The sequence below is a fragment of the Lonchura striata genome, chromosome 27 (genome assembly GCF_050655825.1).
Source record: "Lonchura striata isolate lonStrDom1 chromosome 27, ASM5065582v1, whole genome shotgun sequence".
In the NCBI taxonomy this organism is placed as follows: domain Eukaryota; kingdom Metazoa; phylum Chordata; class Aves; order Passeriformes; family Estrildidae; genus Lonchura; species Lonchura striata.
This window is the reverse complement of record NC_140729.1, coordinates 2,807,336-2,820,930: the sequence shown is the minus strand read 5'-3', so window position 1 is coordinate 2,820,930 and position 13,595 is coordinate 2,807,336. Positions and strand designations below refer to the sequence as shown.

The window sequence follows — 13,595 nt, the reverse complement described above, 5'->3', positions numbered from 1 at the left end:
TCCAGTCTAATGGTGTTTTTTGAAGCCATTGTGCCCCACAGCCCACAGGCCTTCCCAGCATGGCCTGCTGGAACCCAGCCAGGGGATACTCTGGGAATAACAACAGCAACAACAATAATAACCTTAAAAATAATAATAAAGATGGTGATGAATGGACAGATCAAGTACCATTAGATTCTGCCAGCCACCTGGAGCTGGTATCAGTAAAAACCAGAGAAGATAACATTAAAAAATCCTTAAGATCTTTGTTCTTAATTCCAAGGGCACAACAGGGCTACAACTCATGCACAAATAAAATGCATCTCTGAAAAAACTGCATATATTTGTGTTCCTGCACCGCCTGCAGCACCAAGGCAAATTCCCTCAGTTCCTAAGGAAGCATCAGGCACAGTCAGGTGAAACAAATTGCTCAGAGTTTGCTGCAACTCTTTTGGTTTTCATCCATCAGAAGAACATCCCTGGCCCATGTCACTGCTGTGCCTGCAGTTTTAGCCACACCACCTTCTCCCAGCTACAAATCCTCCACCAGTGGAACTGAAGAGATGTTGATAAAACTTTAAGGGCCTGATGAATCCCAGAAGCACACAAAGAGTTACCTAAGCTCTGTACTTTGCTCACATAGCAAAAAAGCCATTGGAAAAAAACATCCTTAGCCCCATCACTGGACATTCAATCCATACCTGCAAAAATGATATAATTTCTAGAATTAGATATTTTATTTTCCTTCCATGCTCCTTAGAGGTGCTATTTTTGTGTCTTCTACTTTCTGACATTTAAGAAAAAGAAATATACACTGCTGGCATCACCAGTTTGGCCATGAGATTATTGGTGCTGCTGGTAAGAAATGCACATCCTGTTGGCATTCCCAGTGGAAGGAGTTTGGAAGAGGTTCTGGTAAACTGCAGCAAAGCGGCATCACAATCCACTAGAGAGGAAAACTGAATTGTATAAATGATGTTTTTTCCTGGTCCAAAACCTAGGTGACTATTGCTTGGGTCGCTCAAACAGCAAGAGAGGGAATTCCTAAAGCCACAGGCAGCTCTCCATCCATTTGTATTCCAGATGGAGGAGTTGAATCAGTCAGTGATTGTTGCAGGACATTGACCTGTACAATGTAGTTATCAAATTATTCTGCCTGTATCTAAACTGCAGCCTCGAAATTCAGCTCAGTTTGCTCCCCATGTTCCAAATCAGTAAAACACCCACAATTGCCAGATGAAGCAAGCCGGGACTGCAGAGCAGCACCCATCTCCCAGGGAGGAGAACAGTGCCCATCCAAGGGTGCCATCTGCTGACAACAGTTTATTTCCTTACTCCGAGTTCACTTCCGTTCTCTGTTCTCTATTAAAAGAGATGACTAACCCCAAATTCAGCGCTGCAGCCTGACAAAGAGTCATGTCGGTTTTTGAAGTAAGTTCTTTGGTCTTTTTCATCGATCCTCAATATGTGTGGATCAAAACTGTGTGCCATCTTTTCCAGTTTGGAAAGGCTGAGCTTCAGGGGAAGCACTTCCCATGTCCCAGACCACCTGTACTTTGGATTGATTGCAAGAGAAAATACTGTTCTTATTTTCATGATGTGCTAATTCCATTATATTCTCAGGACTGAGGCTTTGTGGTTTCCCACATTGCCAGGCAGGGTGGGAATGCCATGGAGTAATTTCAGGTGAAACAGAGAATTCATTTTATTTCACATTCTATTCTGTACATCCCTGTGTAATTCCATCTCGGTGTGATAGGTCATAGACACCAGTTTCCTAAACTGAAAATTCAATCTGAATTTGATCTCTGGTGAGATCTGCAGGATGTCATCAGCGCTATTATAATTTAGGGGTTTTTTTCAATTTAGACCCTCAGTTTTTGTCTGATGCTTCAAGCTCATTCCCTCCCCAGCAGCAGGGCTGACCCCAGACTGCAACTATGGATAGTGGCTGTAACCAGAATATCTGGGGAGAGCCAAACCTTGTACTCACTGGAAAACCCGATTTTCAGTGATTTCTTCCCGCAAATAGTTAGAAATGACAGAATTTCTACAGAAGGAAGTAGCTGAGGAAGGAAGAAGAGTGTGTGCTCAATGTACAGGGAGCTGGGGAGAAGGAAAGGAGCAGGTGCTGAGCAGAGCCAAGCCCGAGCCACAAGGAGGAGCCCGAATCCTGCTCCGGCAGGAATGAGGCCGGGAGGTACCAGGGAAGCTGGAGTGCAACTATTCCTTATTGCTGCAGCCTTCCGAATGAAACAAAAGGGAAAACACATCCCTTCCTGTTTCTTCCAGAACAGTTTAACTCTGCTCCATGCGGTCTCCCTGACCTCACCAGTCAGGATGAGCAGCAGGGCGAGGGCAGACCCTGGGGAAGGGGTTTAGCCTTCACCTAGGTAAGGAAGCCAGCTGCAGCATTTCTGGGAGAGCCTGTGCCCACTTGGCTTCGTGCCTCTTCCCAAATCTTCCTCCTCTAGCTCGTCCCTCAGTCATACTAGAACAAGACAAGGCAAACCCACTAAACCCAGCAGTTGCCACGGGACCCAGTCTACACCCCATGAAGAATGGGACAATCTGCAACAGCCACACTGAGCCCTTCCCTGTTGGATGATACAGTTTGGCAGCAAGGTACTGAGACTTTTGAGAAAGACTATTCCTGCATGATTGCCAGGTCAATTTCCAGGGCTGGTAGCTTTAAATAATAATTTTAATCTTTTGAGTGCTGTCAAAATCGTAGTGTAAATTATGTTCTATAGCTAAGATAAATATATTAATAGTATTAATGCTTGGAACAGCAAGAAATCTTTGCACTGCTGCCTATTGAGACAGACCACTGAAACAGGACTGTACCTCAAATCATTAGAAAATCAGTATAAAAGTATCTAATTCTCATATATTTCCCCTGGAAATGGGCAGCTGAAGGGAACAGTTGGGCATTACTGACTCTGGACTGGAGGGGTTTTTTAGTTTAGAAGCTGGATGACTTCATGAAAGCCTCACGTCTCCCACAGGCTGAAGTTTTTTGGTTGCTAAGTTGTTTGACGGCTGATAGGACACACTGCACTTGAGGATCCACAGGTTTGAGGATCCACGGGCTGCTGTAATTCTACAGTCTGAGAATTACCACAGAAAGCATCTGCATAGCCCCATCCTTGCCCTGGCTTCCCATATATTCCCTTCATGAGCAGGAAAACATAACATACTAACTACAGGGTTAGAGAGAAGTCTGAGGCAGAACTGATCCTGTTCCACACCTACGGGATTTTGGCCACACCTCACTATTATCATATGAAAAGAAAAAGAAAAAAAAAAAAACCCAAACAAGCAAAAGGAAAGCAACCCAGTATGTAGCTGATTCCAAACAACAACAGCATGCAGGCTCATAAATGCTTCAGAATTGACCAAGAGGAAGCACGTTTCGTGATGACACAATCTTGTTGCTGTAGTCATTCATCGAAGGGAAACTCCCACAGGAAAAGGCATAAAGCTGCTCAGGGAAGGCGAAGAGGCTGCTCAGTGCTAGGCAGCCAAACCTGGGGTTCGATTCATACAGAGCTAAGCATGAGCACCAGCCAAGGCCCTTTCCAGCTTTTTTCTGGGTCCCTCAGGGGTAGTTCAGGGTGTGGTTTGGCCCAGCAAGGAACTTCTTACAGAGCATCAAGTGCAGATGGTGGTGCCAGCAGCACACATCCCTTCTCCTCTGCCAGACCCTTCTGGCTGGCAGCAGGAGGGGCACCCTGGGGAGGCTTCGGCGAGCACTATGGGGAAAGCATCTTCCTGGGTGGGAATGAGAAACAGACCATGCAGAACCTGAATGAGCGCTTGGCTGCCTACCTGGACAAGGTCCGTGCCTTAGAAGCAGCCAACGCTCAGCTGGAGAGCTGCATCCTAGAGTGGCACAGGACAAAGTCTCATGGAAAGAGGCATGACTTCAACCAGTACGAGCAAAACGTCACTGACATGCAAAGACAGGTAAGTCAGAGCTGGGACTGTGTCATTCTGTGCTCTTCTAAGGAATCGGGGCTCTCCTTTATGCTGATGGCTTTCCTTTAAAGAAGTTAAATAAAACTTTTGAAATGTTAGAATTCTTCAGGAAGGTAGTTCCAGGACCTGGGCATAAACATTCTTTGTGTTCACAAAGAGGAGACTGGGCACAAGAAAGGCTGGAAGAGGGCGAGGGAGATTCCTGCAGAGACTGGCAGAATAAAGGGATCCGTGTGCTGCCAAGTGTTCCTTTCGGTACTGAAACTGGGGTTTGAGTAACTGCAGCTGGCAGAACTTGGTCTTTTTGACTGCACAGGTCTTGAGCAAATTACAAAGCAGGAGGAGTGCAGAGCCTGCCCCTCTCCTGCCGCTGTCTCCAGACAGACTGGGGCATTCCAGCTCTTTGATTCCTGTGGTAGCAGACAATGAAGCTACAGGAGTTTTGGGACCAATGAGCTTATGTAATCAGATGGAAAAATACTTCATTGTAATTAAGAAAATAGCAGTGACAAATTCCTTGTGGATGTTTTCACTATAATTTAAAAGGAGAATTTCTGGTTCCTGCCAGTCGTTAATATTAATGTTCAACAGTAACTCTTTCAATCTCCCAAACTCACGTGTCTTCAAATTTAAGCATAATATTAATCTGTATTCATAATGAACATCCTTAGCACTGTAACCATCTGTGTGACTAATCAGTGTAATTAACTTCACATACCCATATGGGGCAAAACCCAAAGCTCTTCCAAAAACAATGCTGTCGTTTGCCCTCCACTTTTTATAATACAATTACTTGGCATTTTCATGATCCTGAGAAATTTTTTTAAAAAGGCTTGGAAATTCTATTAATTCACATCTTTGCTGGTTAGGGCCATGGACTTAATCAAACTCCATGCTCACAGATAAAAGTGTTGCCTCCAGGCAGTAGGTGAGGTGCTCGGACCACAGCCTGTGTATGGAGAGCCAGAACTGTCATCGCCCATTTCTGTTTTCAGGATAAAGAAAGGTCACCATCCCCAGACCTGGCACTTGGGCACTTTCCTTTCTAACAGAAAGAGACATAAAAACTTGTATGTTCATCAAGAACATACATGTGTTCGGGTTGATTTGGGATTAGTAAATCAGAAATATTTAGGAAGACAGTAAACATAAAACCATGATGTTGACTGGGTGAAGCTCTCACTTTTGAGTAAGTTGTGCCTAAACTGCTTATTTTTAACACTCACCCCTTAAACAGCTGTCCCTGGCCACAGACACCTGGAGGCTGGTGGCTGTCCTGGATGTGGAATGAAAGGCCAGGAAAGGATCATTTACATGTGGCAATTCAGTGATTGAACACAGAATTTTTACTTTCCCTATAAAATATTGCAATTAGCAGCATGTCTGCCAGTAAAATGAGTGAAAATATATAATCTAATTATTAATCATAATTAAATTAAATAAAAAGTTAAGTTAAAGGGTGGACCTAATGTACCACCTACAATAAAATTTAGACTAAATTTAGGGTCCTATATCCAATAATCCAGAATGTCTATGATATGCTGCCTGTCTGAACTTGGAGTCGTATAATCATTTGGGTTCTATGTTTTTAACCACTCTCCTGGATACCTGAATTCAGGATGAATTCCTGATGGAGCAACAAGTTTTGGGAAAAGCCTTGCTCCAGCTTGACTCCATCCTAACCCAGATACACAATGAAATAGCACCTGTTCTTCAAGTAACTGTCTCACTCAAACACCTTGTGCTGCTAAATAAGCAAAGTGATCTACAGAGCATTCCAAGAGCTGGGACAGAGGACATGAGACATGAGAGGTAAAGTCAGTGCAGAGAGCCTGCTTGGAAAATCCCTGTTTTGAGAAGGAATTGGAGTGCATTTCCTATACAATAATGTGTGAGTTCTTAATGAAGCTGACAGTTTGCAGACTGGTACGCAGTTCAGCAGTAAGTAAGAATTCCATGTGGCTGTTAAGAGATAACTGGCACATGTAAGATCCCCTGCTGGCTGCAGAGCAGCTGGGGCCTCACAGCAGTGGGCAAAGCACTGACCAGTGCTCAGATTGCACAGAATCACACGGCAGTTCTGTACATGGCACAAAGCTGAAGAACTCGTGTTGTTTTCTCATTGCCTTGTACATCCTATAAGGCTGCATTCAAGAATTGCCTCTTCTTTGTCACCAAATTCCAGGCAGCCACGCATTCAGGGCATTGTTACAGCTCTTGAGCTGGCCTTGATCGTGTCCCAGGGCAGCATCCAAGGTGCAGATAATTGCACAGGAATGCACAGACTGTTAGCAGATTAGTTAAACATTCCACAGCACCTTCTTCTTCACTACAGAGGTGAACCTTTGACACTTGAGGAGAATTCTATCATTTCCTTGTTTCTTTGTGATTCATTGAGGTGTGGGAAATTTACTCCAAGGTGCTGAGAGCTCTGTAAATGACTCCTGTACAGCCACAGTGCCCCTTGGTTTGCTCTGTGGATGCTGAGGGAAGGTAGCTGGTGGGATGGCAACCACACTTCTCTTTCCTCTATGTTAGAAAAGGACACGATGCCCTGCATTTATGATTTCCTGATAATTATGTATGAGTTCCTGTTGGAGTTCCTTCAAAGATTTGGCACGGAATACTGAACTTTTTGCATTCAGATCTGTAGTTAAAAGCTGTTTTATGTTATCAGGGACATACAAGCCTTTCCAGTGAGTGCTGAGTGCACCAAAGGAATGAGATTGTGCTTCATCTTGCACCTTTTAGGGCCATTTTCGAATCCCAAAGCTAAATCAGACACCTGAATCAATCACTGCATGCTGCTGGTCCATTCAGAGTTGCTATAGGTGCATAATTGAATGGACCACAACAACCAGATGCCAGTGGTATTGTGCATGCAACTCCAGGCTGAAGCCTGTGGTGAGTTGAGGGTCCTGCCAGCAAGTGGCTGCCACCATCACCTCAGTGCACCACAACACCAGCTCAGCGGGGTGTCCATGCACAGGCAACTTTTAGCATAACATTAACTCCAGTATTTTGATTATATTCAGACACAGCTCAATGGTTCTTACTAAGATTTGCCCTAAAGATGTCCAAGGCAGCTTTGTTAGCAATCCGGTCTCAAAACCAGAGGAAGGCACTGACTGTTACTCTATAATAGACCATGAAGTTTGTGTAATGAAATTCATATCCTCTACCTGGCCAGGAATAAGATGATGCCTCCTGGTTCATACTTTCAAAAAAGTAAGAAAAAGAGTAAAGTAAGATAACAGACAAAATTTGCAAAAGACCTAGGTGAATTAGGAAACTGAAATGCTTTTATTCCTGTGGTCTCCTTAGCATGGGAATTCCACTGTTTAGATGCTTCCTTTGAGCAGCAAAGAGGCTAAACCAGCACGGATTATTTACTGTCATCTCATGGCAACACCAACTCTACTGTTGGATTCTCTGTTTTCCAGATTGAGGATAGCAAGATCACCAATGCCAGCATCCTTTTACAAATCGATAATGCTAACATGGCAACTGAAGACTTCAGGCTCAAGTAAGCTCTTGTTTGGTTTCCTCATTAGATTTGAAAGAGGATTAAACTAAATATTAGTTTTTCATGCTAATCCAATAGGGAAACAATTTTACTGAGGTTTTCTGTTGATACTGGATGAATAAAAACAATGTAGAACAGGGGTGAAGAACCCAAAAGCATGTAAAACCCACAAATGATTGCTGAAGAACCTTGAGTCACCCTGTTTATGATACTTAGTGCAGGTCCTGACGAGCAGGTTTGACAGCAGGCACTTGATACTTGTGACAAAAGGCACTTAAAACTGTCATCTGGGATTACAAATTATCCCCTCTAAACATTGCACTTCCCAGTCCAGCCCTAATCTATTTCCTGGATTTATCACCTTTTCTGTCCAGCTCTGCAAGGAGCACCTGTCCTTGTGTAGCTTCTGCTTTGGAGTCCCAGTAACTGAGCCAATGCATCACAGTCTGATTTTCAGTACATTGAAAGAGAGTCCTCAGATCAACTAAAAAGACAAAATGTTGTACAGAACACTTTCAGGCAGGTCTTTCCACAGGAAAGGGTTTGACACTTCTCTAAGTAAGACTTCTTCGGAATCAGGAAGATCTGTCTTATTTCTAGCAGTTGGTGATCAGCTATAAAAAATATCTCAGCTTTTGGTAATATTGTGACAAACTTGGATACCCTGAGCACTTCCAGCCTTTCATTATCAATCAGTTGTGTCACAAAAGGAATCAATGGAACTACTTTGAGGGATGGGACTCAGACTGAGTTTATTGGGTGAATGGAGAAGCACCAATAGAGCCCACAAAACACAGAGTAAAGGAAGAGATGCTGAGGTGTGAAAATGCTTCCCATGCCCAAGGGAAGACACAGCAGCATCTCCCTTCCTTTGGCTCACTACAGACACTACAAGAGGTCAGAGAGGAATGTTAGTAACTGGCTTCCACCACATTTTTCTTGTTTTTCTGCAGGACTCAAAAGTTACCATTTTGGAAAAACTAAAGCAAGCAGTGCTTGCTGATAGTGTTTTCAGAGAATTGTATTCTCAAAGCTTCCACAATCAGGTGAATTTTATCATGAAAAAAGGGAAATGAAAAAAAGAAATTTTATTTCCTACCATAGAGGAGAAGTTACAAGGGAGAGAGGAAAGTGAAATGCTCATTTTATTGTTAAGACTATTTAAAAATATTTAAATAATGTGTTAGAAACAGAATTGGTTTCTTTGGTTGGTTGTCCTTTCTAGTTCCCTACATAGACTCAGCAAGGCTACTTCTCCTTATACAAGAGCCTGAATCGGGCAGTTCTCAACACGCACATTGTGTCTTCTCTTTCCTCACAAAGATACGAAGCCGAGAAGTGTCGCAGGCAGGGAGTGCAGCTGGATGTGGAGAACCTGCGGAAGGAGCTCGACGGCATGACCATCATTACCACAGATCTGGAAATGGAAATTGAAGGCTTGAGAGAAGAGCACATCCTCAGGAGGAAAGACCATGAGGAGGTAGAAAACGTTCCACTTGGTAAAATCCTATTGCACCAATCTTTACAACCATGTAATTAACTGAGTAAAACCCACAATCTCTAAGTGGGATTGATGATTCAGGACCTAATCCTGTTTCTGAGGCACCAGTGAGTGTCAGGTGAAGCAAAAAGCCTGTGTCTGCTTTACCAATTACACTGGGGTTTCAGAGAGAACAGATTGCTGGAGTCTCTCCCACCCATCTGTCATACACAGCTAATAATAACTGACATATTGGACAGAAGTATTCTCAGAAAGACTTAGATATAACTACACAGAGCGCTGCCAGGTTTTAGTCATCACAGACTTTTTCCTCAGTTCTGAATATATCATTTCCCATACTCGCAGAAGCAAGGCAGGGATGAGGGTTGGAGGGTTGGAAGGGATCTTTTTAGGCTCCCTTGTCCACCCCCATAAAGTCAAGCAGGGTAACCCAGAACAGCCTGACCTGTGCAAAACAGATCTCAAATTCTTGAAGGATCAAAATTAAAAAGAATGGTTGGTGAAGTCAGGCAAAATTACTCATTCTTGCATAATCCTAAACACAGTAATTAGATAATTTTCAAAAGCCACACTACTCTGAATTCTCCAGAGCTATACTCAGTGCTCTCTGTTATTCCCACATTTATAATTTCACTGCTTGAAACATGCTGGTTTCGCTTGATCTGGTGTTGTTGGCAGTTATTACCCAACACTGGACCAAACATCCTGCTCAGTGTCTGTGCATTTTTAAAGCACAGAATAAAACACAGGGGCTGCACAGTGGTAGGTGCAGCTGCCTTTGGCTGACCCCCTCCCAGGCCAGGAGAGTTTTTGGACACAGGGGACAAGCAGAGCCATCCCTGTGTCCAGCTGATCTGCATTCCATGATGTCATACCCTGAAAGGCTCCTTTGCCTGGGTGCTTTGAAAATGGTACCAGGCACAGAAGGTTGTGCTACACTGAAAGGAATGTTACCCTACCTGCCCGACTGGTCCTGTAATTATGTTGTTTACACAGTAATTATATGCTTTAATCCAATTATTCCTTTAACAATTACATAGAACTTTTACATTACTCTCCTGTAAACTTAGTTATAGTTCCATAAATATTAACATAAGGGGTAAGAAAGATAAAATTACTGTTAGATTTTCATCAAGGTCTTGGGTTTCTAATAGATAAATAAATAAAAAATGTCAGTGCTTCTTCATTGAGTCCATTTCTTTCAGAAACATTCTATGAAAAGATCTTCTCGCATGTTTTTGAGTTCTGCCACAGAAGCAACTATGTCATTGATTTAAGTCACATCAAAGTATTATCAATATATAAATTTTTCAAATAATGTTAACTTAATGTATATATAACAATTACCCCCAAAAACTCTCTGGGATTCTGTGGCTCTCTGAAAACTTTCTACTTCCATAAACGAGTTTGCTTGTTCCCTCTGCTAACACACGAACAGGATATGGAAGCCAATCGCTCCTCACAGGACTTCAAAGTCAATGTAAAAGTAAACGCGGCCCCTCCTGCAGACTTAGGCAAGATTCTGGCAGAAATAAGAGAAGATTATGAGGCTATAATTGAAAAGAATCGTCAAAGCCTGGACAACTGGTACAAAGAACAGGTAAGAGCTAGTCCCTGCTTATTTCCAAGCCCCCTGTGGCTGTACCTGCCTGACCAGAGTCTGAGCTTTTCTCTTGCTTCTCCTCCACAGAGTGCAGCAATGTCCCTGGCAGCAACCCCTAATCCCGAGCAGATCCAGCGCAACGAGAATGAGATCAAGGAGCTAAGGAGAACTTTGCAGTCCCTGGACATTGAGCTGCAGGCACAGATTAGTAAGGTATCTGCTGCAGACATCTCACTCACTCCCTGTATTCTCAGAAGTTGTCATGGATCAATTCTCCATTTAAATCCACAGCCCAGCATAACTTTGTTGCAGTTGTTAAAGTATGAGGGAAAGTAGAATTGAGATCATGCTTGACTTTGCCAAAATATGCAAAATATATTCAGGAACCATCACCAGGAAGTGAAAAATGTCTCTTCTTATGACAAAATATGAGAAGAAGAAGAAGGGATAGCTGACTCCAAGTCTAGAAAGAAAATGTGTCCAGAAGACAGATAGTAACACAAAGAATGCAAAGTTCATATTTACAAGCCCTGTTATCAGGCATGAATTACAAAAAGTGTGAAAAATATTGGTAGGGAGCTTTCACAAATATTACATAACCTTACACAGGTTAAAGCTCACATCCCAGAGACCTGGAGACTTTGGAGCAATTCTGGACAGCTCATGCAGAACGGGCAGGACAGACAGCAGTGTCAGGAGCAGAGCTTTGAGCAGAACGGATATGGCAGGGATAAATTACTCAGTTTTGCCTTTCATGCACACACGGCACAGCTTTGTGGTTCTGTTGCCTTCACAAGAATAGTTATGCAAATGCATAAGTGTTTAAATTACCACAGCCTTAATTTTGCAATCTTCTAGCTAGAGACCAAATTTGCTGGTATTTCTGTGTTGTATCTACCACATAAATAATAATCATGGTCTTGGTATTATCTGCCCCATCAGAAACACATGCTGGAAGACACCTTGGCTGACACTCGGAATTATTACGCTGCTGCACTTCAAAACATGCAGCAGATCATCTCCAGGTGTGAGGAGGAGCTGAGCCAGGTTCGTCACGACATGAAGCAGCAAAATAACCAATATAAGGTTCTTCTTGGGATCAAAACACGCCTGGAAAAGGAAATTTCCACATACCGCCTGCTGCTGGAAGGGAATGCTGACGGGTAAGGCAGAGCTGCCCTGACTGGAACAGATGAGAGTTCTCATATTTGGATTATTTATTTGTTTGTTTGTTTATGCTTAATCAAAGCTTGTGAGTCCCATACTACATCAAGGGTTGGTATTTTAATATGACGGATCATAATAAAAAGCCGGAGCCACTTAGAGTACAGAGACGCTGGTACCCATGTAATTTGAACTACCTAAATTAATATAACTTTTTATTTTAAAAAGAATAAAATTCTCCACTCCCGTGGCATGGCCATCTCAGCATAGGAGAACACTGGCCTCAGTTTTATTCTCTCATCTGATTTGTATGAAGTCAAAAAAGGAAGATCAGCAGCTTTTACCACTGCAACTCTCAGGCAGGCAGGACAGAGAGCCCTCAAGTGTGAGGGTATTTCTCACAAGCCAAATTGGGATCAACCTGAGCAACTCCATGAGAACCAATGCACCTCTCCCTGGGAGCAGTAGTTAATGTGCCCAGGGATTTTTCCAGTGAGAGTATCTACCAAAGGGAAAGCTCACATGGTATAAAATCACCATTCTTTATCCTTCTTTTTTTTTTAATTTTGTCTCATAGTCTCCTTAGAAACAGTGAGAAAGGTATAAATAACTTTTTGAAATTATTGTAACATTATTTTCTATTTCATTATCTTCACAGGACAGCAAGAAAATCTGAAACTAAAGGTAAAAGTTCCTTACTTTGTTCTCTGTAGTGACTCTTAATTACTGTCATTTCCAATCAAATTTTACTCAGAGCAATTTTAACCTCACCTGAGTGAACTGTGGAAGGTGTGCATAGCAGGCTCACACAGGCCTTTGAGAAGCATTTCAGCTGTTCCTGGCTGCTGTGAAGGGCTCACTGCAGAGCCCATGGGCTCCCTGAGCCCCTGCCCCGTCAGTCACCCAGCAGCCACAGCTCAGGCTCCAGACTGAGGCTTTCCTGGGATATGAGGAGGCAAGGAGACTCCACTGAGTGACTAAAACAGCGTTAGGGCTTGAGAGCAAACCGAAAATCTGCATGTCTGGGAACTCATATTCTGGCATGGGTATGACCTGCAGACATCCAGGATAATCTGCTGGATTTGCATTGGCTGGGCTCTCCCTGTGTTATTCATTTGCCCTGACCTGGACCAGACCCAGGGTGACTTTCTGGCAGCAGATTTCACACAGAGCAATAACAAATATTGACTTGAAGGAAAACATGTAGAGAAAACTTTGTTGAGGAGGCAGCAGGCAAAAGACTGTAAATGAGGCTTTCCTTGCATCGCCTTTTCTCAGCATTGCTCCTTGGCTAATTAAACTTTCTTTTCTTTCAGAACACTCTGGGCTGAGCAACCGAAAGCTCAAAGCGATTGTCCACGACAGCGTGAATGGGGAGGTGGTGTCCTCCACCATCAACGAGCTCCCCCCACAAGCCTGAAGGAAAGCTCTGCCAACCAGCAGCTTTCCCAGCAGCAGTTCCCACGGCCCCTCTGGGAACAGTGTGCCGTGGGCTGGCTCCCGTGTGTCAAACAGGGATCCTGTAGTGAACGCGCTTCTCCAATGATCTGCAGCCTAACGCTGCAAAGTGCCACACGGAGCTGGGTATAGCTGACATTGGTAGTTTAAAGAGCTTTTAGTCACCAAAATGCTGGAAAAAAGCTGTTGAATTAAAGTGACTGGATGAGCTAGTGGCAGATGTATTGTGCACATCTCCCCAGGGCAGGAATATCCATCTGGGATTCAGTTATCACTCTGCAAATTAGCTATAATTTAAGGGGAATAGTCTCTCAACTTTTTTCCTTGGTCTTATGCCTCTCATCATATACCTCACTGCAGCCAATAAATTTTTATGCATTATT

At 43.3% G+C, this 13,595-nt stretch overlaps 1 protein-coding gene across 1 annotated transcript; it reads left to right on the top strand.

Annotated features, from left to right (window-relative positions):
• The first annotated feature begins 3,329 nt into the window (after window positions 1-3,329).
• On the top strand, window positions 3,330-13,595 carry KRT23 (keratin 23). Its single transcript, XM_021532903.4, has 8 exons — window positions 3,330-3,948; window positions 7,404-7,486; window positions 8,810-8,966; window positions 10,426-10,587; window positions 10,678-10,803; window positions 11,533-11,753; window positions 12,413-12,438; window positions 13,071-13,595. Exons 1-8 carry the CDS (start codon window positions 3,349-3,351, stop codon window positions 13,172-13,174), a joined length of 1,479 nt encoding a protein of 492 aa, XP_021388578.4. The 5' UTR covers window positions 3,330-3,348; the 3' UTR covers window positions 13,175-13,595.

Bases quoted from the DNA above. Each gene is read 5' to 3' on its own strand.
- KRT23 (XM_021532903.4), top strand. From the start codon at position 3,349: ATGCAGGCTCATAAATGCTTCAGAATTGACCAAGAGGAAGCACGTTTC. The intron at 3,949-7,403 runs GTAAGTCAGAGC...TCTGTTTTCCAG, and splicing joins TCACTGACATGCAAAGACAG to ATTGAGGATAGCAAGATCAC. The intron at 11,754-12,412 runs GTAAGGCAGAGC...TTATCTTCACAG, and splicing joins CTGGAAGGGAATGCTGACGG to GACAGCAAGAAAATCTGAAA.